The sequence below is a fragment of the Glandiceps talaboti genome, chromosome 16 (assembly GCF_964340395.1).
Source record: "Glandiceps talaboti chromosome 16, keGlaTala1.1, whole genome shotgun sequence".
In the NCBI taxonomy this organism is placed as follows: Eukaryota; Metazoa; Hemichordata; class Enteropneusta; family Spengelidae; genus Glandiceps; species Glandiceps talaboti.
In genome coordinates this window covers 5909690-5937517 of record NC_135564.1, presented here as the reverse complement: position 1 = coordinate 5937517, position 27828 = coordinate 5909690, and the positions used below count along the sequence as shown (strand labels likewise).

General features: G+C 37.1%; 1 protein-coding gene across 1 annotated transcript; it reads left to right on the top strand.

Annotated features, from left to right (window-relative positions):
* Positions 1 to 1577: 1577 nt before the first annotated feature.
* Positions 1578 to 27828, top strand: LOC144447723 (glucose dehydrogenase [FAD, quinone]-like). Its single transcript, XM_078137801.1, has 16 exons — positions 1578 to 1603; positions 19692 to 19979; positions 20956 to 21021; positions 21682 to 21827; positions 22037 to 22137; positions 22601 to 22653; positions 23047 to 23172; positions 23667 to 23783; positions 24312 to 24404; positions 24726 to 24779; positions 25181 to 25231; positions 25667 to 25761; positions 26060 to 26255; positions 26720 to 26772; positions 26930 to 27097; positions 27684 to 27828. The coding sequence occupies exons 2-16, from the start codon at positions 19776 to 19778 to the stop codon at positions 27826 to 27828; spliced, it is 1668 nt and encodes a 555-aa protein (XP_077993927.1). The 5' UTR covers positions 1578 to 1603; positions 19692 to 19775.

Genomic DNA, 27828 nt, shown 5'->3' with positions numbered 1-27828 from the left:
GAATGAAATTGCGGAAGGATGGTGATATCACCTATGAATGTACGAGTGTAAATAGTTGGTGACTATATATAGAATCTATGAGTGTAGACAAAAATATTAGAAAATATTTATTTATGTAGATTCCTGTCCATCATAATATTGATTATTTGATTCTGTCCACTGCATGGAATGACTCCCCATGTCGCGTACTGAGATGCCTTGGTCGAGAATGATATGCGTATTTCATAGATTTCAGATCATTAACATAGAAAAATAGTACCAAATAGTACAATGGTGGTTTATGTTTTAAATACGATTCAATAGGGAACTTGCAAACCCGCCATGTTGAATGTTGCATCGTGGGAAATGTGATAATAAATGCTAATCAATTCGTATTATGAACAATATTGTTATATTGTTTGTAACCACAACTGATCAATTCATAGTCACCCTGACTATTGTGGGAGGTTTATTTTATCAGTAGCTCCAGATTAGGTAATACGATAACCTCAGATAATCCCATAGTAGTTTGCGTCTGAGCATGCTCAGTCTGGATTGCAAGTTCCCTATTCACTTTCAAATGTTGTTATTTAGCCTTTCCTTTGCGCTTTACTTTGTGTTAATACATCGATAGCTGTCGTATCTCCGATCCCATCACACTTTGTCTACGAGAGCTAGGAGGTACAGCGGCTATTAAACGCAGTAAACGGGCTAGTACGTATATTTTTGAAAGTGTGGTCTTTACTGGGAGTGTGATAGGGGCTGTGGGTTTGAGAAATTCCGTGTTAAAATCCACAATACAATACTCGCCTCGCCAGGTGAAAAATGACGGCCCCTGATCGAGTACAGATTGCCAAAACCCAGTGAAATCCCTGAAATCTAAAATTTCTATTCTGAGATTGTAAAACACAAAAAACCCTTTTCGACTCTATGAGTTTATAATATATATGTATATCTGTGTAATGAAAAACCAATCAAGCCCCAAAAATTATGTAAAACCCATATATAAAGATTTAAAAAATACCCTAAAAGTCTAAAGTTGTTTGTAATTTAGTGATGAATCACCTTATATATAAATCGACATATCAACCCAATACTAGAGTGAACTGCAGAGTCGTTTATTTACCCGGTTTATTTATAAACCTAACGTCTCCGTGAAACCCCCCAGTCTATATTTATACTGTAAAAATACAACTCTACAAATCGGGAGGTGATGTCAGTTTTTACTGGAGGGAAGATATCAAGAAATGACCACAAGGAGGCGCTGCATATGGAGAGTGCCGTTCAATCGGAATATACGCCGTAAACAGGCCATTTTTTTATCATGCCTGGGCCGTGTTCAACAAGTAAAGCACATTTGGTGTAATCCACTTGAGATCAAAACACATACTGAAGCTATGTATAATTTTAAATGTAATTGTCTTCAAGTATCTCTGTACCTCGAGTGTTGTTGTCACCAAGCCAACAGAAATCACCCTAACCGAGACACAATACTGGAAGTATGCCACTAAATATGTAGTCATAATGTTATCGTGTAAACCATATTAGGGTCACATGTCAATGATATGAGGTCACGTGTTCTGAACAGTAAGCCAAGACTCAAGCATGGAATCATATATTTCAGGTAATTTTCCATTTTGTATTTGGACCTGTGATGCAATGGTTTACGTGCATCCACGGATAAATGTTTATTTAACCGTTACTGTGGCGGTATTTATTGTACCACTAACCTGTTCTTTGGTACATTCACAACAATTTAATCATTTGTATATTGTCATTCCAACGTTTCAGAACTCCTACAGCATAATCTACCTGTATGAAACGTCCATTCAACAGGTGGCATCATATTAGTCTTGCTGCTAGACGTTCGGGCTTTCTTTCGATGCTATAACTATAAGCGAACGAAGTTCGCATGTGAGGGCCTGCCCGATGTTCCATCCTCGATAGCGTTGTTCGGCTGTGTGTCGTATTTTATCGGAAGAACATCCGAGGGCTAGCTGATAGACTAGCATCATCAGATAACGTTAAATACATTCTAAACAACCAGATAAAATCAAGGGCCATCGTTCCTCATTCTGTTTGATATGTAGACCCAGGATAGCTAGGAACCAGTAGACAAGAGCTAAATGTCATATCATGTACCCACTGAACTCGACACCAACTGTCACTGTCGAATAATAGCTGTAATTCTTCGTTGTATGTGTTATTGTTGAATGGTAGTTAAATATTGTCTACGTTTCGGTCCAAATGTTACATGTACAGTAGTGGTGTGATAACAGCTCAAAGGTATGTTATTTTTCTTGTTGGAACGGATCGAGGACATAGCAATGGGAGGGGGAGTCTGAGTTGTTATATATATGCATTGATGGCTAAGGCGTAATAAAAAATGTGTGGTTCCGATTACGCTCAAATTTAGAACATGTGGGGTAGGTAGATTTTTATTTCCTTTTTTGTCAGTCCAGGTCAGGTAGTTATGTGTTTTCCAAATGGTCCCTGTGTTATTGGTTTCTTCCCATCACATGTATAGCCATTACAGATTGGAAGAACAGTACTGTTTTATATTGTCCTTTTAATAAGTTGATGTCAGTTTTCGCGTCCACCATTTCTCGCGAGACTTCACACAATTTTCATGATTTTATTTTTTTTCTCGAATATGAAAAACAAAGTTTAGGGTCGACAGTGAAAACTAGGTGGGGTCGAGTAACCGGAACCAAACAATTATTCTTTTTATAGCAAGGTGTATGCGAACGATGAAGTGTCGACCTGGTATACATTGACCCTTCAATGATATCCAAAATAAATAAACACTTCAACATAACACGCACCATGTCTAAGAATAGGCACTTGGTATGGGAATCCCGACCACGAATTACTTATTTTAGGAAAATGATATACTTCAGGTTATACATCATGTGATCGACACCTTCGTGGGATTTCCAGCTAGTAACGGAACTGAGACTTTTGAAGTCGTACAACACTATGAATTGACTCTTATATTCGTGGGTTAACCCCAATAACAGGCTGAGCATATTATATTAATAGATTGGGCTTTTTATTTTTAAGTTGTATATATTGGATTGATTGTATTAGTGAGTCAGTTGACACTTTGCTCAACACATTGAATCGTCATGTTATCCAGTACATTCAGCGTTAATGTAGTGTGATTCTTGCTAAGACTTTTAACATAATCAGACTCAAACAACTTGTTTGTAGTGGAGTGGAGAGGAATGGGTGGGGGTGGGGAAGGGGTGGATCGGGTGGGTGGGGTAAGGTTAGAAAAAATGCTAGAGCATATATTGTGGACACGTAATATGTAATATGATTGACCAATGTATCAGGTAAATAACCTTACATTGCTATGGGTGATACTAGCATAACATGGGCTACCTATATGCAAACCACTCAGCCAACACTTTACTGGCGCATGCGTGGACACAATCGTAGTTGACAAAACTTCAACAGTCTAACTTCTAAGATGTAAAATCTCGGATTTATTTTAAAATAGGATCTGATAGCTCCAGTCTACAAAATGTAACATATAAAATACATCCTGTATATGTTTTACTATGTCCGGGTACAAAGCAAGTTAATATGTTAGTTGATTTTGAACAGTTATAAAAGACTGCTATAATACACAGTGCTATGAATTATTCGTATACTATGGATCAAAATATTTATTTCTCTGTCTGGAAAGTAAAACAGAGTAAGACATTTCGCTGATGAAATTTGCACTTAAATTGTACAATATTGCAATTACAATAAAATATCACAAATTCCAATTTTTTGAAACTGAGCAAATGACGTCATTATATTTTTGAAAAGTACACGTTATTACATAAAACGCGACGAAGTATACATTAGACAAGTTGTCACGCTTAAAATCGATTCCTAAAACGTAGAAGTTTTGTTTTTCTGAAATCATAGATGATGACGCGGCTTCATTTACATATTAGTAGTAGTTGTTGTCCATGCTGGATGGCTAGATTGTTGTATAGCAAGTGCATAAATGATCTTCAAACTCACAAAGGTTGCATACTGAAAAGATTACAACTTTGAAAAAAAACACTTTGAAGCAACTCGGGGTCGAAAGTATGGCTGAATTTGGTATAGAATTAATAACTAAAACTAATAGTAAAAATCAGGTAAATCTGACCTTATCAGAATAAGTTACAACAAGTAGTTGTAGTAGTAGTAGTAGTAGTAGTAGTAGTAGTAGTAGTAGTAGAAGTAGTAGTAGTAGTAGTAGTAGTAGTGGTAGTGGTAGTGGTAGTGGTGGTAGTAGTAGTAGTAGTAGTAGTAGTAGTAGTAGTAGTAGTAGTAGTAGTAGTAGTAGTAGTAGTAGTAGTGGAGGTGGTGGTGGTGGTAGTAGTAGTAGTAGTAGTAGTAGTAGTAGTAGTAGAGTTACCTTATTGAAATCTGGTTTGTGAAGTAATTATGTAACAACTACAAAAACTTAGTTTATTCCTCTGACATCACTAAGAAATTGCTCGTGAGATTTTTTGATATCTTCACAGTCCTTCAAGGCAGTTTTAAGACTAGAAGCCATTTCAAAGGCGGTATCTCTATTTGTTTTTGAATTCAATTTGTGTAATATAGCTTTTTCCCATGATGTGATATCTTCTCCTAAGGAACCGTGGCTTGCATTTACGCTTGTTGATACACTAACAGAATCATCATGGCTTCCTTTCCCGAATAATGTTTCGAGAAATCTTACAATACCTGAACAGCTCGGTACCAAAACTGGTAACCCTGCCTGCATACCGAGGTAAGCTACGAAGTTGAAAGAATCCATCTTATCTGGAGCTAAAAGCAAGGAACTCTGCATGACTTGGCTTTGTAATTGACGTATGGACATTGGAGGATAAATGTTTATTTGGAGTTGGCCAGAATGTGCTTCTTTTTCGAGATATTCTTTGAATTTCGGGGCTAAGTGAGAATCAACTCCAAGGATATTCCAGACAGGGAGATCCTGAGACATTCCGTGAAAGGCATCGGCGGCTTTTCCCATGGCACGTGCTGGAAGGGCGTAATGGTGAAAGTCATCTTCGTGAGTGATGTTTGCTACTGTCAAGACTTGTTGTTTTTTTCCCGGTGGGTTTATTCTCATTTCCATAAACATGTCGTATGTCGGAGGCAAGTAACAATAGTGGGGAATTTTTTTACTGAACCCCCTGTACTTATTTGCCCAGTGGTCATAGGCATAGGGACCTACCGAATAAATGACGTCAGCCGATGACGCTTGTTTCAAGGCCTCTGTTTCACTTGTCGTGTCACCATAATCTTCAGGTACACGAGGATTTACAAGTATTAACTTAGATTTCGGGAAGATGGACTCTCTCAACGCGATTGCGGCATTGGTCAGCCCTAGTGAAGAGTAAGATACGAAAGATTTGAGATACGCCATATTTGAAAGGTTAGGGAAGGCACTTTCATGGAAAGTGAGCAAAGTATTCAGTGAGTTAACTTGTTCGTAGTTTTTCATCAGTCTTGCTTTCTTTTCATCTGGGTGTATATAATTGACACATGTGACTGAGTCTCTTATGATACTGTCTTCACTTCTTTCACTGACAGGGGTGTATGTTTCAGTCCCACTTTTAGCGACTGACTCGGCTGTAAGACTATGAAGAAGACATTCTCCGGGCCCAATAATCAACGCAGCTTGGGGTTCTGAAATAACAAATAATTGACATCTAAAATTGGTAACATGTTTGATTTTACTTAAATGCTACAAGAGTATATTCAGACAACAATATGCTATACACGTAAAGGTATTGTAAAAAGTCAGACTCACAGAAACTCAAAAGATATGGTTCAAGTCTATCTCTGGTGTTGTACAGAAGACACAGTGACCAACCTATCATAAACAACGTTACATCGTAAGAGTTCTTTCAAAAGAAATGGAAAGTTATTATACTTACCACTAACTGTTGAATTCAGTGTTCCCGAGACTTCAGAGGATTTGATAGCTATGGGTGAAACACATTGTTGTCTTGAACTTGTATTGTCGCAGTCAACCATCTGTTTGGCGCTACCCATCGAACTGACTTCATTTGTTCCTTCCTCTTGAGAAAATGAACGTAGTATAGACACCACTGAATTCCTCTTTCCAGAACTGCGTAGTGGCTTGACTAGCGAGTTGTCAACTTCAGACTCATGTTGAGGCTGTTCCAGTATCTTTCCCTTCTCTGTCTCCTGCTGAATTCTATCGTGTGTGTGATCACCTTCAGACCCTGCTGTAACGTCTTCTTGGGGTTGGTTCGTTACTGTTTCTTGCGTTGGGTGTACTTGGTTACCAGATGGCTCCTGTATTTTTGCTGTTGTAACCACCTTTGGTGTTGATACTTCTGAGACTACAACTCCTTCGCTGGCTGATGATGATACACATGTTGTGGTCGTTGTTGATGTACAGGTTGTTACTGCTGTGGTCGTGGTCATTGTAGTTATTGTCGGTGTCGTTGTTGTGATAGCTATAGGCGATGTTGATATCGGCTCTCCTTGCTTAGATGCTTGTTCAGACTTCACTCTTTGCTCTAGCTTTGGATGGTCGGGCTCATCTCTGTACGAATCACTTTCGTTGTCTTCGGTTAGTGAAGGCACATCTATTGCACTATCTTTAAAAACGTCGTCTTTAAAGTTTGAGTCCTCCTGTTTCCAAAACTGTATCTGGTCAAGCCCCACGTCATCCTGTGATTCAGTCGAGTGTAGATGTACACATGGGAGTACATATTGTATAGCTGAATATATAAATTCGAAGCTGGACGATCTCCCTCGGCTGGTGTTAACAAAATAACAAAATGAAATAAACGACTTAGACCTTTCTTTACGAACGACAAGCTCTGTTCTTTTGACAGATACTACAGACATGACTAAATAAGTACAGCATACATTTATTGCCAAAAATATAGAGTTTCTAAATTGAATCATGATTAAAGAAAAAGAAAAGAAGGAAAGAAAGACGAAAGGAATAGATTGTTTAGATTAAAAACGTTTGTCTAATTATTGGTTGAATTTCTGTCCCTAAAAGTTAAGCGGATAAACTCCCCGCAGTCTGCAAAAAACACAATTACAAAAATGTAAAGCTAAAAATAACGACGTCCAAATTCTGGTTTCGTGTCACTTTAACTTGTTACCTAGGCAACACCGGTATCAACCACTTGTAAAATATTATATCAAATTGAAAGTTAAACTTACGATGGTGATGTTTGCCACAGGTCGTACATGATGACTACTTCAGTGATAGCAGATATTTCTTTCAATGGAATGAACCTGATCTGTGAATTGAGATAGAGGAAAGTTGTCATTGAACACCATGGTGATAGTAAAGGTACATTCATTACTTTGCAGCCAGACTCTAACAACTAATTCTGTAACCTTTAGATATCAACCACTATGAATTGGCTATTGTTGCAGTTTTAAAATGAAACAGATTGCAATTTAGAATGGATGGTGTAATCACAGACTTGCTTGTAAAATATGAGTATGGGCCTTTTGCTGCGCGAACGTGAATTTCTCACCCTAAATCTGATAGTTAGAAGCCACGGGAAACTTCTGTAGTCTCTCTCTACAGATTTGTTAACATTGAGACGTATGACGGTGTAGTATGCCGTGAGAGGCCCCAATGCGATGATGTATCATCGTCATTTGCGCAAACTCCAGAAACGTTGTACATAGTGCGCAGAGTAAATAAACCATTGACTATTTAGGGACGAAACTTGCACTTTGGTTTGCGAACTGTTAGCCACAAAAAATATTGGTCAGTGCTTGATTTGGAATTGCAGTGCTTGGTTGAAGGACTTATGATAAATCATTGCACTGTTTTTAGTTACGCTTGCAAAATCAAATTTGAACACTTTTGTAAAGAAATGACATGGGACAATTTACTATAGCATGCACATGAATCACCACATTGTCGTCATCACGTTTCAGCTCCAAGTTTTTTCGTGTTTCAACTTTCACGAGAATATATAATATGTAAACAAATAAAAAATACCTCAAAATCGAGTAACAACTTGAGGTGCACGACTATTTAAAAAGTTACTCCATAGCCTTTTTATGATACAAAATATTAATGTAATATAAATACTCAACACGAAATTGGATCAATAACGAAGGTAGAAAAACAATGATCACCCTACCTGTACAACCTGTTCGTCGAAGTATCTAGCTTTGTTCTGTGTCTGAATTGAACTGAACTAAATCGACGAGACGTAGACTTTTGTATCTCAACATAAAATAACAACTCTTAGACTATCATTATTATATATATATATATATATATATACCTGGGACATGTTTATTTATATGTCTGACATTGAAACAAAACTCAGGTCAAACTAAGGGAGGACAAAATCGACTGGGTTAAGGGCTCCTTGGACTTTGACAGATTTGGTCATGCTTGTTGTTAGTAGTCACAACAATTAGCTAACCTAACACGTCCCACTTTTTTTTGCGGTGTCGCAGTTTGCTACGACGGTTTTATCAATCAATGGCAACGCAACGCAACGTTAAGGAAAAGTACACGTTGTCACAACAAAAGGACTCCTCAAGTTCCCGACATTCGTTGACCTAATATTTCGGTTTGCAGACGTCTAACATTGCGAAATGATTGTAGTCAGACTAGATGGTTCTAGTTTTTTTTGTAAATAAATCTAGTCACCCGATATTGGTGAATAGGTTGGTTAATGTTTAAACTTACATCATTAAAAACAAAACACTTTTGGGGAAACACCTGCTTGGTGACTACTTGGCGATACTCAGAAATGTGATTGCACACATTTAGCTAGAAGAGGAGTCACGTGTTCTTTATGTAAGTGTGTAAGTGGTGTAAGTGTTGGCATGCGAATGTTGTCACACTGTGACAAATGAATTGCCCTGCTATTTTGAGTGTTGATGTTTGCCAGTCGATCTCTCTAATATGAAACTATGCCAATAACTTGAGGCTTCTGGATACGTGGTACTCTCTTTGACACTTGTTTGAAGTACCGTTATTGCCCATTAAAAATATATTTTGTTGTGAAAATTTCAGTTTTCATGTTTCAAGTTTGACTACACATGAGAGATATAGTTCGGCAAGAGTTTAAGATATGTAAGCAAATGAAATGATTAAGCAACAACACAAGGCACATTTACTATTTAGAAAGTCACTTCAAAGCATTGACGCTATAAAATAATAAACTGAAGTATACATTGTTGTACAAAAATTGTTGATAAGCATGATTCAAACATTGATGTAGGAAAATAACACCATACCTGTGCAAACTGTTCGTCGAAGTATTACTAGTAAGTCCCAGTTCTTTACCCAAGTCAAGGACACAAGACTTTTATACGTATGTATCGAAACGATAACATTTTTATTTATATTTCTGACTGAAACAAAAAGTAGGCCAAATAGGGAGGTTACTCAAACAGGATGGTGGTGGGGGGGGGTGTGTGTGTGTTAAAGTTCATTTATAATATATGTAACTGTCCGACAAACGCAACACGCACGCACGCACACACACACGCACGCACACACACGCACGCACACACACACACATATATCAGTTTCATATATTGTAATAGTACTGTGTATCTATATTTTGTAGTATCATACACGATGTAGTTTGCAACAAGATTTGCTTATAAGTTGTGTGACTTTTTGAGATTAACATAAAACTAAAGAGTTGCATTTACCTCAATTTTGGGGTGATTTTCATAATTAAATTTGTGATGACATGAATTATCCAAGTGCAATAAATGGCATTACATTTCAATGAATACTTTTCCACGTGACCCCCCCCCTCCCCGCACTACATTTGTATCCATTGGACTTGTGCAAACTCACCACGAGGAACAATGCCAAGGTTAACACATCCCTATTTCAGGATATGTCTAGCAATATTGGGTAATGGTTACAATTTAATATGAGACTTGGATTTCTATAAATAGATTTTACATACCAATAGATGACTGGTTAATATTTGAACTAGGAGTCTATCATAATTTAAATATAAACATTACGTTTGACTCTTTTAGGGAAACCCTTCGCTAAGATCACATTAATAACATATTACGAAACAGATACACATATAAAAAGACGCAACTATCCTCAACCCATGCTATTTCGTAACAAGAAACCTCTCCAGTATGTCATATACGACTTGTGGGTCGACACTATCAGCTATAAACTTTGATAAAAGTTGAATGGTTGATACACGTTCCATGTGATGCAATTGTGTATATTTACGTGTAAGGCTTTGATTGCAGAGATTAGAGGCATTATAAATATTTACAATGGCAATAATTATTATTATTACAAGCATAACTATATATATATATATATAGTTATCCTTTCAGTTACCACGGCAACCTTGAATCATTTAAAAGTATTCTTCATGATGCATTTATCTTGCTCATCAATACTAGTGTGTACAATTATGACATTTTTTGCAATAATTAGGGAATATCGAGTAGCACTCAATTTGGTTGCCATGGTAACCATGTAAGTCATTTTTGTCAGTGCCATTGGATCAGACACTTTCAGAAACGTAAGATGGAACTTTTGCATAACTATGATACAGTCAGGCCCAAAGTTGATTTTCACATTTTTTTACTATGGCATCAATACAATCTGATTATCATGACGTTCGTTGACCTTCCACCCATTTATACATGTAAATTTGTACCATTGTTGTCTATCTTGGCTAAACGAATGATATTCACGTTATTACACCATTTAGGTTATCATAGGTAGCCATGATCATAACATTCACTTTTGATTGCTCCATTGGATCCACCACTTTTAGAAACCCAGGAATGCTTGGGAACTTTTTTCAATTCACATAGAAGTACGTGAATGTTTTTTTGTAATGATGATGTAATTTTCGTTACCATGGCAATAGTAACACTTGTTTCTGGTGATGCACTTTGATCCACCATTTTGAATAACCTATGTATACATGCAAGTTTTGTACCACTGAATTTACCATGGTAACCAAGCAACATTTAATGCAGTATTCGCCTCGGAAATAGACCCTTTTATCCCTTTGCTGTTACTTTGTTCATGGAAATCTTAGGTCACTTTGCAACATTTTGAAATAGAGCATTTCAATAGAATTTGGCCACCAAATACTGTGTTAAAAGACTGACGATGTCTGCGAATCCCCCAAATTTCTTTTATTATTTCAAACTGACCAGGATAAGCTCACACTGCAAATTTTGGAAAATCGAAGGATTCGATTTTTAGGAATATCTGTTCCCAAGGTAGACTCTACCTTAATTATGCAATACAGTATATGACACAATGTTATTTTGATAAGGTGGATTGAATTGAGCAAAATTAAGTCTCTTTGAATCTGGACCTAATACTTCACCGATATGGGTGATTCCCCGCCATTGTTCTTTAGTTCTCATAGTGCATTGAATGATGTTTGCAATGTATTTAATATACCCACACACACAATCTGTTATTAGTGTTGCTATTACGATACGATATCTTTTATTAAAAGAGAAGACAAACAATGGCATCAAAAACGTAAATACATAAGAAACAAAACAATCACATCGGATAACAGAAGTGAGAAAATAGCGATGCTAATCGTGTCTGACTCCTGGAAACAGTAAATAATGGTACAAGTTTAGGGTGTAAATAGATATACAACATGTAGCTCTACCCTCGATCCCCTCCCCTCACTCCCACATAATTATCCCTAAGCGGCAAAATGAAAACAAGGCATTTATTACATTAAGACTATACACTGTATGTAGTGTACTCTTTCAATAAATCTTTACGTAATGCTGCTATGAATTGCTGTCTTCTCAGTTCATTTCAGGTGCTATGTTGTATTTAATTCCATGTGATTGCACCTGTGTATGTCAGTGATTGTTTACCATAAGGGTACACATAAATTATCCTGGTCATTTTGTCGTGTATTGTAGGCATAGTTTAACACTTTGCAGTATTCATTAATAGTCATCAGTATTCATAAATATTGCAGCGCAGTGTGAACTTATCCTATTTTCAAAGTAACTATGTCATTTTTTCACACGCATGAATGTAAACACTAAAGCACTAAAAGTAGTTGTCAGTTTATTTATAGCAGACACATCAACCCACGCTATTTATAGCATAACTGTAATCATAGACAGTAGACTTTCCCCCTCCCTTCACTATCTATGCAGTAATTTACTATTAAAAACGGTTGTTTAAAATGTTTTCTGATTATGTGCTAGGCACTGCACTGTAAGCATTTTTTATTGATCTTCGCATGTTGCACATGGTATTTGAGCAAAATATTGTGAGAGTTCATTCGTCAATTTAACCCCATTAGTTACCAGCAATATTAACAAGATAAACCTGATTCTTAAGATTTTTTAAATGTTCATAATCTGACCCAGTCTGAAGTTTATGGGAACCAGTTTGGTGCACCAGTAATTATTCATGAAAAGGGGAAATGAGCTCCTTTCCTTCCCCTGGCGATCAGATCAAAGGGTAGTGAAATAACGTGGTTTAACAGCAGGGTACGTCGTAGACGCCAACAAAGCTTTGGTAAGACAGAGGAGTTAACATTCCTTGCAATGACCTTATACTCCTTAGAAATTGATCTTTGTTCAAAGATAAAGTAATGGAAAAACGAATACTATCATTTTGTCGACACATTGTCACAAGCCACGTCTTCAGTCTTTATAAGGGTATCTTAAAGACACATGTTGCATGATTCAACAACACTATCGATCTTAAGACTTCAATTGATTCAGGAATTCCTGGTGTGACTTTTTGATGACATCACAACATCTTAAGTCGGTTTGTAGAGTTGAGGCCTTCTTGAAAGCCTTATCTCTTACTGAGGGACTTATCTTGTCCAGTATCGCTTTCTTCGCCACATCACTGTCTTCAATTAGTGAATTACTGTTAAAGCTGGTTTCAACACTAATGGATGAGGCATAATCATCTTCTGGAAACAATTTCTTAATAAATGCTTCGATTCCTGAATATTTACGTACCAGTATCGGTAAGCCTGCCTGCATTGCTAGGTAAGTAACAGAGTTGAAATCCATCTTATCAAGAGCCAAAAGCAATGAACTCTGTTGGAAACTTATATTCACGCCCTCCCGCGATGAAGATGGGTCGATGTTTACTTGAAGGTACTTAGATGAAGCTTTGTTGTTGAGGAAGCTCTCAAAGCTTGACGTCAGCGCTGGTGAAACTCCAATTATTTTCCACACAGGGGGGTGCTCGTTTTTGCCATCATGAACAGCATCTGCAACTCTCCCCATTGCCATGGCTGGGAGGATGAAGATGTCAAAATCTTTCTCATCACGGACATCTGCAACTGTGAGGACTTGTTGCTTATCCATCGGTTTGGTGACTTGAATATTTGTGAAATCTTCATTGCAAGGTGGGAGGTAAAGGTAGTGATGGAGATCCTGGCTGAATATTGCTCTGTATTTATTTGAGAAGTGTTCATACACTTTATGGCCAACCGAAAAAATCACATCTGCTGAGGTTGCAAGCTTTAAGATATCCCACTCGTCCTTTGTATTCCCATTATCTTCTGGAACTGATAAAATGAGGACAACTAATTTAGCGTCGGGGAAGACAGAATCTTTCAACATCTGTGCTATTTTACCAAGACAAGATATGTTTTCATTACATGCAACCACTACAGCTTTGACATTTTGGATGTCGCATAGATGGGGATATAGGCTTTCATGATGACACAGCCAATCAAGTGTAGGTTTGGAACAAGTTAGCATCGACACTTTTTCTTCAAGTGGATAAATGTAATGAACACCATTTTCATCTTTAACAAATTTGTCTTCACTCCTCATCAGCATTAGTTTGTATTTATCAATGTACATGTACTTCGCTGTTAACTCTGCCATACTCAGAGGACATGTTGTTGGTAACAAGTTGTTTTCGATGAAAACTGCTGCGGCCATACCTGGTTAACAACATAAAATATATAACTGTTATTACATCAAATAGATACAATAATTTGGTATTGTCATACATTCGTATATATGCTAAAATAATCACTGCTCATCACAGTGGAGTCATGATGGGTGGATGGTTAGAGTGGCCGGCTTGGAATGTGCAGGTTGCAGGTACTACCCCCATCGCTGCTGTTTGTTTCTGAGTGACTAAAGTCCTTGGGCAAGATTTGAACCACGATTGTGCCTTAGTCCACCCAACTATATGATTGGGGACCTGATAGGATAGATGTTGCAATGTGAATGCTTTAATCCTATGCGCTTATAAATGATGCAATGGATTATATGCTTCCCTAGGAGTTCAGGTAATATAAAAGGCCCTTGTGCTGTTATAGATCCGAGCCCCAGGTAATATTTGTGAAGTGCTTTGAGCACAGAGTAGGAATGTGCAACATGGAAACCAGCATTATTATTATTAATAATCATTAAAATTATCACTAAACATCACAAAACAGACAGTAAGATGTACATACCTATCTCAGATGACAGGCGTCCATTCCTTTGGGAATAATCTTGTAACTGTTTTGCTTTGTTGTCTGTGTGTTGAGAATCGCTGTCATGCTGTGGGTGATGTAGACATTTTCCAGTATCTGTAGTTCTTTGGGACGATCCTCTGCGTATCGTGTCATTCCCTCTCGCTGAACACTCATTAATGTTAAACATGGGATTGGCTTCTTCACTCATTAAGGCTTGATGATAACCTTGCTTATATGACTGTTGATTGCATGAAACCTCTCCCTCTTGCGATCTTCCAATATGTCCGTCACCTTGCGACTCATACTCTAATTGTCTTGCAGTTGATAGTAACTCTTCTCTTTCTGGTGCATGGCCTTTATCTTCTACTTGCTGTGGTTTTTTAAATTCAAAATTTCCTGAGTCTGCATTGGTAGGGTTTTCATATTTTGGTATGTTAAGCATTTCGTTTTGATTCTCTCCTGGTTGTTGAAGTTTTGTAGATATCTGCCTTTCATGCGGTCGTTTCGGGTTTTCTGTCGACCAGTTTCTTGATAAAGATTGTCTGTCAGCATTGATTATGGATGCAGTTTGTGGAAGCTGCTGATGAATGCCATGTCCATGATCATATCTTCCCTGATCGTTCACTGATTCCAACAGGTTTTCAACATTTAGTGCATCATGTTGAGAATCTTCTTCCCTCGTAAATTCCTCGTTTGTCATAACCCCAGAATCTTCAAACGATCTGTCAACTATAGACATTGGTCCTGGTGTTTGGTTTGGCTGCTCTCGTTCCAGAAGTCTCCTTCCATTATTCTCCGCTTTTCCCAAACACTGCTCTGCTGTTTGCCTGTTCAGTCTTTCGACTAGTTTTTCCTCACCTAGGCTTACCAGTCCCATATCTGGATGCTCGGTATTCATTTGAATGTCTTCATTTGCTTCTAGTTGCACTTGTGGATAATGTACGGCATTTGGCGGTTGTAGTGAAGTTTCTTGGTGAGTAAATTTGGGAGATTCATCCATGCAATTTACTTCAGGTCTCACATCTCTCTCTTTCAGTTCACAATCGTTTTGAGGTAGTGACGTGTGGTACACTTGCACATCCCCTATTAACCTTTGTTTGCCAATCTGTTGTGCTAGCATCTGATGTCTTGCAATCCCTTTGGTGTGGTTCTTTTCTGATTCACCAAGAGTATGCGGTATCTCCAGATGGTTGCCATCTGGGATTACCAGTGGTTGTTGCTGGGTCTTTTGCAATTCATCTTCTGCTCCACTCACTGGATTTTGCTTCTTTTCATTCACGTGTACTGTGATTTCAGATGCTGGGTGACATATGACCTGATGATCCTCAGCATCCTCGACGACTTCCTCTTTCATTCCAAATTCTGCAATCATCAAAGACTCTTGCTGTGGTATTGTGTTAGCCATCTCTACCTCTCGTCCATATGCTTGTTGTATTCCAAGCTTTGGGTTGCCATTACTTATTAAGTCATTCCGTCTTAGCTCATCATTTTTCCTGATCGGTTCAATACCCGATAGCTGGGACAAATCCTGCTGATTTTCTCCTCTTTGTTGTGTGTGCTGCATATGAGATTCTCCTTCCTGTATGAGCAAGCTTCCCTCGTGTGTGATAACAGGAGATTCTTTACTTTTTAATTGGTTTTCAGCAAGTACCAAAGTTGATCTGTGTCTTGGCATGGTCATTTCGGTTTTGGTTTTGATCAACTTCGTTGATATTGTTATTGTCTTTTCTATTGAAATGATAAGTGGTACGGCAGTTGAAGAAGATGACGTTGATGACGATAATGGGCTTTCCATTTTGCATTTGTCATTTTCTCTGAACATGTCATCGTGGGTAGCGGCGTTTTGACTTGATCTGGCTTGTTTATTTTTGCCCACTTCGATATCGTATCGGGCATCTTTATTTTGACATTTTTGTCCGTCAACATCTTCAACTAAAGCTTGTGGGCACTTGTCAATTTTAGATGCAGTGTGATTTAGCTCTTCCTGGTTAATTATGGGCAACGTCTTTCTGCGCCGGTTTGTATCTTTGCTTTCCTGGTCTGCCTTAGGCCTGGCATGTCTTGGAAAACATGATTTTTCCAACCATGTGTACCACAGACTCCTCGCCTTCTTTGCTAAACCCGTTAAGGATGGCAGCTCCAGTATTTTACATGAACACATATCTGCACAGGTATGATTACTTCAGTTTGTGTTTTCAATGGAAGTCCCTGTGGAAACAAATGGCGTATGAATAGGTGACCTGATAGTAGGGTTATTAGGTTAATGACAAGGATAAAAAAAGACCACTGCAAAATAAAGGAAAACACATTTGAATCTTCTTTTTGTCAAATACTCATATCTTGCAAGTTGATTCCTCTTTCAAACATAATAACTTACATATGTCGTCCGATTTGAGTGAAAGGAGAGATACCCCTGTGCATCAGTATAAATGGAAGATTGAGATGGGAATGAGCTAAAAAAACTCAAATAGAAAATATGCCGCAATATCGTTTTGGCGAAGATCTCAATTATTGCCTGTACCTGCCATGTACAAATGCAAGATCCACGAACGGTATTGACTAGCTTATTTGAATTTTCGTTGTCTTATTCTCTAACCCTTTATTTTGTCCACAAACAGTTCCATAAATGACAGTCGTACCAAATTACTTTGTGTATAAAACTCTGTGGCCTGTAAGAATTAACTACTTTCAATTCAGGAGTAATTTTGTAATTTTTCTCAGAGTATTATTGATATTACTGCGCCAAAATGTAAATCAGTTTGATGTGCTTTCTTGTAACACTTCAGATGAATGTAGTTTAGGTTTCAACATATCCATTGCTCTGTATGGCAGTTTTATTCTCGTATAACATATATAGGCATGTGAAGGCATGTGAATCGAACTATTTGTGCTGACAAGTTTAACTTCTTGCAATTCCAACAATGCATTCCTACTATTTACACAACTGTTAATTTTGAAATGAAGGGGTTTTCAATCTACTTACGAGACTGTCGGTTATCGCACAATAGAGTGATGAGGCCATTTGAAACTTGACTTGTCAAATAGTCAATAGTGCTTTCGTCCCTGGCCTGTTTACGTTGTCTAGAATTCTAAAACATGGCAAAAGAAAGCAGTCAGCGCTGCGTTGCGTTGTGTTGTTATGAAAAAAGTTCTGGCCATAAATAATCTAGATATCACCTATTACGTTATATAATTAGGTATCACCTAATAACGGCATAGCCTGTGGTGGCAGTTTTTATTTGTAGTACTTTGGACCTTAACCTTTAATTGCACAAGCAACGCATATTGCTGAACGGAATCTTTGCAAAATTCAACCTCTTAACATCCAAAATCCACAGTTTTGTCATTTTCCTTGCCATGTTATGCCGTTTCATATCTACTTACGAGCGTAGTTATGCGTTCTGCTTTCAAACCAATGTAAAATCATGCTTTTTAAATATTCCAGCTCGAGATATGACATTGTACAGACCGTACCAATCTATATTTAATGACGTTACCCAAACCAATGATTCATAGCGGCCACTTGCAGTGTTTTGAAGTTGCGAAAATGTCATTTCACTTATATTGAGGCTACAATTAGAATTTAGCCTCTGAGGAACTATAATTTCACCTTACCTTGGATATGTTGTAATTTTCAGGATGTATTATCAAGTTGATAACACAGGCCGCTTTCGGTCAATGCAAATATTCGATTATACACTGAAAGTTGTACATTTTGTAATAACTTACCAATAGTAGAAGTTCAGACTCAAAGCTACCAGTAAAACATCGGAAGACTTCGTCACCAACCCAAAACTCCAAGACAGCATTGTCACGTATTTTATGAAGGGTATCTCCACTGTTTGTGTATACGTTAGTTTCGAGTAAATAAATTTAAGTATTATTAACTACCTGATGTCAATAGGGTGAGTGATAACTGAGGCAATAGGACACACTGAACATATATGTAAAGCGCCACCCTCGTCAGAAGAGAAGTCTTGGAGAGTAAAACACATGCTTGTGTCACGGATGACAGAATACATTTTTCTGATATTCATAAACTTTTTATGTGACGCGAGGTCACAATGATCTCTCAGCTGTCATGAATTCATACTTAGAGCAAATGTTTGCATTTCACGAACAGTATTCTGAGATTACATCATTTTAGCTAAAATGAGGTAGGCTTGGTGTTTCACTCATGGGACATTACGTTTTTTACACAGAGCTAGACATATTTGAAGTTTTGAACTGCAGACTAACATTAACAGAGACACAATAAACACAGCAGGATCTTTTGCCCAATCACATTGGACACTGATAAGCATTGCTATTCTTTCGCAGAGCAGTAGAAACAGGTTTCTAATGAAAACATTACATATGGACTTGATGATTTTAATGGCTGCAATTGTTTATTTTCTAACTGATAATCGGCATTTCAACTTGACTACTTCTACATCCCCTGTAACTGTTTCTTTTGCATTAGCAGTTGTCTGAGGGGGTGTATTGATACCATGTCACATGAGTGAAACACCAAGCCTACATCATTTTAGCTGTAATGTCACATGAGTGAAACACCAAGCCTACATCATTTTACCTGTAAGTCGTGAACACTGTGAAAGTCACATACAAGTGGTTTTCATCCCATACAAATCGTGTACTGTTAAGGATTTTTTCTATGATTGGTACTTTCAACGAAGCTGTAAGTGAATGTGAATGTGAATGTGTGTGTGTGTGTGTGTGTGTGTGTGTGTGTGTGTGAGTGAGTGAGTGACGTGTGAGATTGTTTAGACGGTGAACTTCAAGAATCTGTTCGATTTAGTGAAATATCCTTTCAAAAGAGATTATATTGTGTTTATGATTGATATCAAACAATATACAGATAGACTGTGATCGCTGCTCAGTGAATGAATGAATGAATGAATGAATGAATGAATGAATGAATGAATGGATGAATGAATGGATGAATGAACGAATAAACAAGTCATATCAGGAAGAATAATATATTTTTGTTTATGTTGAGAGTGGTACTAAAAGAAAAACGTTATGATACTGTTTATGAATCGACATAATGACCTGATTACAGAGTTCACCTATGACCCGTCTCAAGTTGGTCGTCATCCTCACAGGGGCGTGTAATATTTCATAGATTGTTGTTTTCTTATTGCTTAGAATGTCATTTTCTTAGGAAAATATCGTACGAATCTTGCTGCTACAAATGTATCAATCCCTATACTACTTCCCCTTACATGTAGGAATATATATTAATCAAAAGGTTGTTATATTTAGTCTGTAGACCTGGAAAACAACAATATATGAAATATTACACGCCCCTGTGGTCATCCTCTCTTTGACCGGAACATCCGCCTGAAAATGGCAGACGACTACAGTAAGGAGTTTGACTATGTTATAATTGGGGCAGGTAGTGCAGGCTGTGTTGTAGCAAATCGTTTATCCGAGGATGAAAATACAAGTGTCTTGTTGATAGAAGCTGGCCCTGAGGATACCAAACCAGAAATCCATATACCCCTGCATGTTTTAGATGTTCACGGCTCTGAGGTCGATTGGAATTATTTGGTTAGTGATGTCAGCTGATTTGGTGTGCATTGTACTATCGATTTAATTGTGGATTGAGAGACCATAGGTTACTATCTGAATGATTGCATTTGTTTATATATCTATACAGTTACTAGTACGTAGAAAGTGTGTTCTGGCCCCGGGCTATGGGCTCTAGCCCGTTGTTTTTGCTTCATTCCGATGTACTCTGTTACGGCCAGCTACGACGTTGTATGGGCGTGTGGCCTTAATCCCGGCGAACTCTGACCTGCAGTTACATGCATGAATTTGCATATTTATACAATCAGTGTTGCAGCCAGCCTTTTGAAAAAGTGGGACATAGTGTCCCGAGGCTTTCATTTTTCTGGGTCATCATACATTTTTTGAGGGACATTATGAAAAAAGCGTCGATGGCGTTGTAGCACAACTGTATAGTTTTTTAAAATATTTACCCACCTGCTGATCCATGCTAGATATATGCTAAATGTAAATTGCCTATCCAACCCTGTTCTTATCTATGCAATATACGCGATCATTTGGCTGTAGCTACAGGAGTGGTAATCATGGTAATGTTGCTAAAAATATTTGCATACAATTTTAGTGTTGGTCATCTATGACCCGTCACTTCCAAAATTGTGGGTCAAGTCCAAAAAATGTGTGTCAAATGACCCAAAGAACCCCTCTGGCTGCAACTCTGTACAATAACACCGACAATAAGCCCCTTGTCAGCTGTAGTCCCTTCAGCCAGCCTAGACGACAATGCTATTTAGTTCAGTATGTGGATTTATGTCGAGTAAAAGTAAAAGTGACTTGAAGGGCTAATGACAAATAAAGTGCCATGCTTCGGATTACATAGTAGAAATATATTTCATCATTTTTTTTATTTCATATTTTTCATTTCATTTTATGTCTTGTGTTATAGTTTAAAAAAGTGACCATAACATGATATTTGTGCGTTTAGTATCTGAGGAGTAAAAATGTTTCAATTTTTTCTCAGACTGTACCCCAAAAGAATGCCTGTTTAGCAATGAAGGACCGTTGTTCTCTATACAATAAAGGCAAGGTAATGATCTCAACTTTAACTAGTTTATAAGAATCGTTTTCTTGAACGAGGTAAGGTAGTTTACAATGATCAATAGTCCTCATCGTTTCTGCCTCATGTTAATATTACTATCACTATTACTATTACGACTACTATTACTTTGTTATCATTCAAGGGGAAATTTGTTTTTTTTTATGGGGAAGGGAATGTACGTGTCTAAATCATAGCTTGACAAAAGGCAAAATGATCTGATGATCGAAGATGAAGTTCAGAGATGAAGTTTGAGAATAAGAAATAGTCCTATCATACGCATAGTTATTTGCATATATTACAGGATATAGGAGGAATACACTTTTTTTCATTTCTAATGTTATTTTCTTATTTTTTTCTATATTTCAAATACAGTTTTAAATATTACCATCATAACTATCCTCTTCAAGCAACTTCGTAAAAAACAATTTTCCGAATTATATATATGTATAGATTATTAATCTTGTCAATTTCGATTCAAAAGTGGGTATTGATGGGTCAATATATACTCAGTCTTTGAAGAATTAGTTTCGATAATTTAGTGACATCGTGGTAATCCTAGATGCATGAGGTGTATCCTTTACCATCACTTATATCTTGTCACGTCGTAGATATCTCAGAATCATCTCACTGTCACGTATATCTTGTCAGGTTCTTGGTGGTTCAAGTAGTATCAACGGCCTGGCTTACGCACGTGGATGTAAAGAAGATTACGATTCTTGGGCTAGGCTTGGAGCTGAAGGCTGGAGTTATGAAGAAGTACTGCCGTATTTCTTAAAATCCGAAAATAATACGAAGTGAGTAAGGTTCTTTACGACCCTTTTCAAATAAACCATGATTTGACCTTAGTTTTCAATAAAGAAAATTCCTTGTAGTATTGACTTTAGAGGTCATGATTATAGAAGATTTTCCATTTTTCTCTGTGATTAACTCTTGATATTAGTACGTAAATTTGCAAAACTTGTCCGAATGAAAAACAAAATAATCTAAAATTTCTTTGTTGCAGCGAGGACTACTTGAAAACTGACTACCATAATAAAGGTGGTCCTATGACAGTATCTGACGTGTTTCCTAGAGCCAAATTTGCTGATGTTATAGCTGATGCAGGTATTTTGGAGTCATTCTATTATCTTTGGAAAGGTCATAACTGAAAGTTAGGTATAGTAATATGATGAAGTTGCTGTGAGAAATCATAGGACAGGACGATAATACAGTGACGGGGTTAGGGTTGGAGGTGAGGTTGGGACGTTTGCGTTGTGCATATCTTGCCAGGTATAGTCAATTGGTTAGTCAAATGCAGTCAAATACAGGCAAAGTTAGAAATTGGATCAAAATTCAAGAGTGGAAAAGTTTTCTGACAAAGCTATACAAAAAAAACAACATTTCGACCAGATCAAAAGAATGATAGTTATTATACACATGCATGCATGGATGCACTAATAAACACTAATGCGAGAACCTAGGATCGAATCCTTGGTATCTGAAGAGGAAACCTACTTTACTGTACATACCCTTCAAATATGTATTTAATTTCGATTGATGAAAGTTACAATTTTTCATAATTTTGTAGTACAAGAACTTGGGTATGACATAAAAGATTGCAGCAGTAACGGTGAAGATGTAGTAAGTTTTCTCATCTCAACGATATTTTACTGTATCTACTTTAGTTTACTAATGGATGTATATTCTCATACCGTTCTAGAAAATTTGATAAACCGACTCGAAAATAGTTATTCCGTGCTAGTCTGAGATGAGATTTAGTAAACCCTTTGAATAGTATATATATACGACAAGGAAATGTTACATTTAATCGAAAGAAATCTAAACAGATAACTCTTTTACTTTTGAAAGACAGTGTGCCGGAAATATCCGAACGAATGCAATGTCGGCAGTTCGCGGTTTGTGCCACGGATATTATATTTGTTGTCGATAACTTTAACTTTGAAATGTACTCAAAATATAATCAATAATAATATTCAATAAATTAAATAAAAATACCGTTTTGCACAACGACAGGTTGGTTTTCAATATGCCCAGGCAACCATTAAAGATGGCAAACGAGAGAGTACTGCTACAGCATTTCTAAATCCCGTAAAAGGGAGACAGAATCTTACCATTTGGACTGACACCATGGCAACCAAGGTAGGATGCTATAAAGAGGAACATAGTATGTAAGTTGTGTTGGCTAAAATACAGTTTGACAAAGATTCTTTGTTGTAAATTTTAGTTTAAGACAATATTTAAAAGTTGACAATTATCGGACGACAAGTGCAAGATAGTCTTTCAATTACTGAAAGTTGGGATCTAATTTTATTTTGATATTTAAAATTAAGATATTTGTGTTTCTAACTTTGTGAATAATCATGATAACATGTCGATACCGAGTATGGTGCTAATAGAATGACATCAAGCACACTTTAGTTTTGAGTTTTGCAGTTTACGATGTGAGTTAATTTGTAAAATAGCAGGCATTTAAACTGATAGTCGTCCCTACACCTTTCACGAAACAAATTTTGTATAACTTGATAAACATGGTCGTCATTCAGTCATTGTAAACATTTCATGTGCTCTCTTATCAGATCAATATCCTCAGAACTGGATTCTTGGCATAAATGTTGGTTTGTGTTTCGTTGCAGATACTATTTGAAAACAACGTCGCAAAGAAAGTCAAAATCTCAAGAAACGGTGAAGATGGGTTTGTAGATGTAGGAAAGGAACTTATATTATCGGCGGGAACTGTGGGATCTCCACAGGTGAAAAACGTTCAGAATTTGTTCCAAAATTTTACAATTCAGTTGTGGCGGGATTTTGTACTACATGCTATCGTCTGCTTCTTACAACCACGTGGTTTGATGAATGGATCACCAGCTGAGTTCTGGATATCTATCTCATTCATTACTCACGTCACCGTGATGAATGTAATAAGCAGAGCATTGCGTCAAAACTGTGAAAAAAGTAAATATCTATATCATAAGGGTTGCATATCTATGTATCTCTGAATATACATTAACCAAACTCTCAAAACTCAAAGACTTTAACACATTTCAAGAATTTCACTTTACAACAAACAACGTAACGCCACATTCATCGTGATTCTCTAAATGTTCAGGTTGCTGTATACCACATCATTCCTGTACACATTCTCTTTGATTCAGGATACAATGCATGATGTGGATTTATATCTCTCGCCATCATCACATCAGTATATATTTTTATATTAGTCGTTTCAGTATTGATCAGTTGTAATTCTTAACGGCTATATTATGTTGTTTTCTCACCAGCTACTGATGTTATCTGGTATTGGTCCTTCGGAGGACCTAGAAAAATTGGGAATATCAGTGCTGTGTGATCTACCTGTTGGCAAAAATTTACAGGTAATGAGTTAGTTATTTTGGATAATACCTGTGTATACACTTAATGTTAAAAAGTTATTACTGTTTTCTTGTATAACTATTAAGGGTTATTGTTGACGATTAGGTATGTGCTAATCCCCGGTGTGACGAAAAAAAAAGGGAAAATAGAAATTCAAAAAGGGGGGAGGGGTACTATAATAGAAGGGGGTTTATACGCAATTAATTGTATCAGACAAATGCAAGAAATTTTGTTTAGGTTTACATAGATTGTAAAATGTTGCAGTTATAGCTGGTTTGTTATTAGCACATTATACAATGATGTTGTTGTTTCATCTTTGTTAGGACCACATAATGATACCTGTCAAATGTAGTGGTAAGGGAGGCGGTGTTTCAAAGGTATGTTAAATGTGTACTAGCTGCAACTGGAAAGATTTTTGAAAATGTTTTAGTTAGGTACATTAATTACTCGTAATATATTGTACACTGTGAGCAATATTGCATCACATGTGGATAGATGAATTTTTTTACCTGTATACACGATAAATCATGTCAAAATGATTTTTGGGTCCGTACCCAAAAAATCAGCGCCCTCAACGGCGACCACGATTTCCCTTTAATCTTGGAACAGAATATCGGTATTACATTTCTTTAACGTGGGAATTCAACGACACAATAAAGAACAAGTCTGGCATGTGTAAATTACAGAACAGTAAAAAGTAAATACTGCTTGAATGCTTAATATCCTGTATCAGTTAAAATCTCATTTGAACTTACACTTGTGTGTTCTTTTCTTATAGGACTGGTTATCATCAAATGCGGCCGATATCACAGGCTTCATTAAGACACAGGTATTAGTGAACGTGAATTGTTATAAAATCGTATTCGTTGATTTTAGATAAAAGTGTCGCTGGGATTCATCAAATACTTATCCATGATATATAATTTTTGGGGGAATTTCTAAGTATATTTTAAATCGCTTACAAATTCACGACTGGACGGCTGTAAGGAAGAGAAACTAAATTTTGTCGACGCATATCTAAATAAGTACATGATACTGCCTCAATTGAGTACAGAAAAGGGTCGACCCCCCCCCCCCTAATTTGCTTCAGATACAATGAACAGTTTAATGTGACCAGAAAACCATGACCACCAACATGACTATCACCTGCAATAACGAAAGTTTCTGGCACCGCCAAGCTACTCTGTCATCAATAAATTGAGTTCTTGCATCTTTGCTGTGAAGATGGCAACTCAAATTGACATTTGTACATTTACGCTCTTAGGACTGTCAGCCGTGGCCTGATGTACAGCTACTGTATATACCAATCTTCTATGTTGGTGGTCACCGTGAAAGAGAGGCTCTCCACTTTGGTGAAGGGTGAGTACCATGATGTTATTTGTGTAGCAATATTCAAACGTTAGCATGCTGCCCTGTGATTGTAAATCACATTATAACCTTGCACGAACGTGACGAATGTATGCAAATTATTTATTGTAAGACAGAAATGATGTCAACGCTATATTTTGAGCTGAGATTAGGAAAAATGTATTAAAATCTCAGGCTGCCCGTGCTGTAAGAACGCAAATATACCACTAACACACTGTGAGTTAAACTGTAAGATTATATTCCCATTCCTGCAGCCTACACATTCATGACACCCCTTTATACAATTCAGATTCGATGATGCATTACTTTACACAAATGTAAGCAACAATGAGATGGATTCGAAGGAAGGGCTTACTTTATTACCGGGGTTACTGCATCCAAAGAGTGTTGGTAACGTAAAGTTGAAGAGCGCCAATCCTCTTGACCCACCATTAATAGATCCTTGTTATCTTGATGAACAAGAAGATGTAGACACATTGATAAGGGTATGTCATACTTTTGTATTTACTTGGAACAAACATACTCGAAGACATGTCTGTCTTCAGTCCTTGTCCAAAAGTGACCGATATCTATGAAATGATTATGTTGAGGACAAGAAGATGACGTTGATAAGGGTGATAATGTCTTTCCTAGCACAGACATACTCTCAACTTGTCCATCGTTAACTCTTGTTATGTTACACTTGACATGTATTCGGTCACTTTGGATATTTCTTATAAGCGTTTATTGGAAAACCTTTGATGATAACATTTACCACCAGACACTTTACATTTGTCATCCAAAATCAGTGTTAGTTGCTACCAGTAATCAATAGAAGTATACTAAAGGCAGAAATAAGGCTTACTTTTCTGCTAGTGAGTGAAATTATTATTCCTAATGTAATTTGCTGCGAAATAAATCTTACATACTTGTTTTATTTGCCTAATTTTTCATTTTTTGTTCAATGAAGGGGATACGATTGGTCCAAGAAGTTATCAACACAAAAGCCATGAAAGACTTTGGGTGAGTCATTTTAATAAGAAAAGGTGTGATGAATACTACGTTGACCGAAACGCATGCACAAATGGATGTTGAACCGGGCAGTATTTTATTCAAGTTAACGAATTCGTATGGTGGCTTGGCGTGAATACTTACGTTTAAAATGCTGTCTTTTATTTAGAGTCACACCCGAATACTTTAAGTTCGACAACTGTCCTCATGCGATGGACACTGATGGATATTGGGAACACGTGATCAGACACGTTACACGAACAATATGGCATATTATTGGAACATGTAAAATGGGCTCCAAGGACGATAACACCGCAGTTGTGGATCCATCCCTTCGGTATGTTTACTGTTTGTGTTTGCACACTTTTCAGTTGGATTAAGTAAAATACATTGGTAGTTAGAACGACAGAAATGATTTTTTTTGTTTTCTGCTATATACTCACCTATACTGTGTGTACTCTTTCCATAAGCTTGAAGCCAACACTATAACCTATCGTAACTAATCATTGTACAGAAGGTGCCAATGAAAGTTTCTTCACATATGACAGAACATTTTCGTTGTACAAGTCAGTGATTCATAATTTCATTGCAGTATGGTTTTCTGTATTACCCTGTAGTGCAAATACGGATAGTATTATATGTGCGAGCATAGCGTTTACACCAGATGGTATTAAAACAAATGTTGCTCAGTTGACGTGTATTACCCAAAGACATTGTTAGCAATAAAGTATTGACATAACAATATATAGAGCGTTCTTCTTCATCTTCGTTGTTATTTTTTCCTACCAACTTATCAATCTACCAACCCAAAGTAATCCACCCCTAACAAAATCCTTCTCTCCATCCAACACACATACCTTTGTAGACCCATCATCGTTTTTGAAATACACGTTTGTTTCTTTTTTATGTTTTTGTTAAAATAGAGTACGTGGGATACACAACGTCCGTGTTGTTGATGCGTCCATCATGCCGCATCTGACGTCAGGGAATACTAATGCTCCTGTTATCATGATTGGTGAAAAGGGTGCAGACTTGATTAAATTTGGCAAACAACCATGGAACCTGTAG

Bases quoted from the DNA above. Each gene is read 5' to 3' on its own strand.
- LOC144447723 (XM_078137801.1), top strand. From the start codon at position 19,776: ATGGCAGACGACTACAGTAAGGAGTTTGACTATGTTATAATTGGGGCA. The intron at 24,405-24,725 runs GTAATGAGTTAG...CATCTTTGTTAG, and splicing joins CTGTTGGCAAAAATTTACAG to GACCACATAATGATACCTGT. The intron at 25,762-26,059 runs GTGAGTACCATG...TATACAATTCAG, and splicing joins GCTCTCCACTTTGGTGAAGG to ATTCGATGATGCATTACTTT.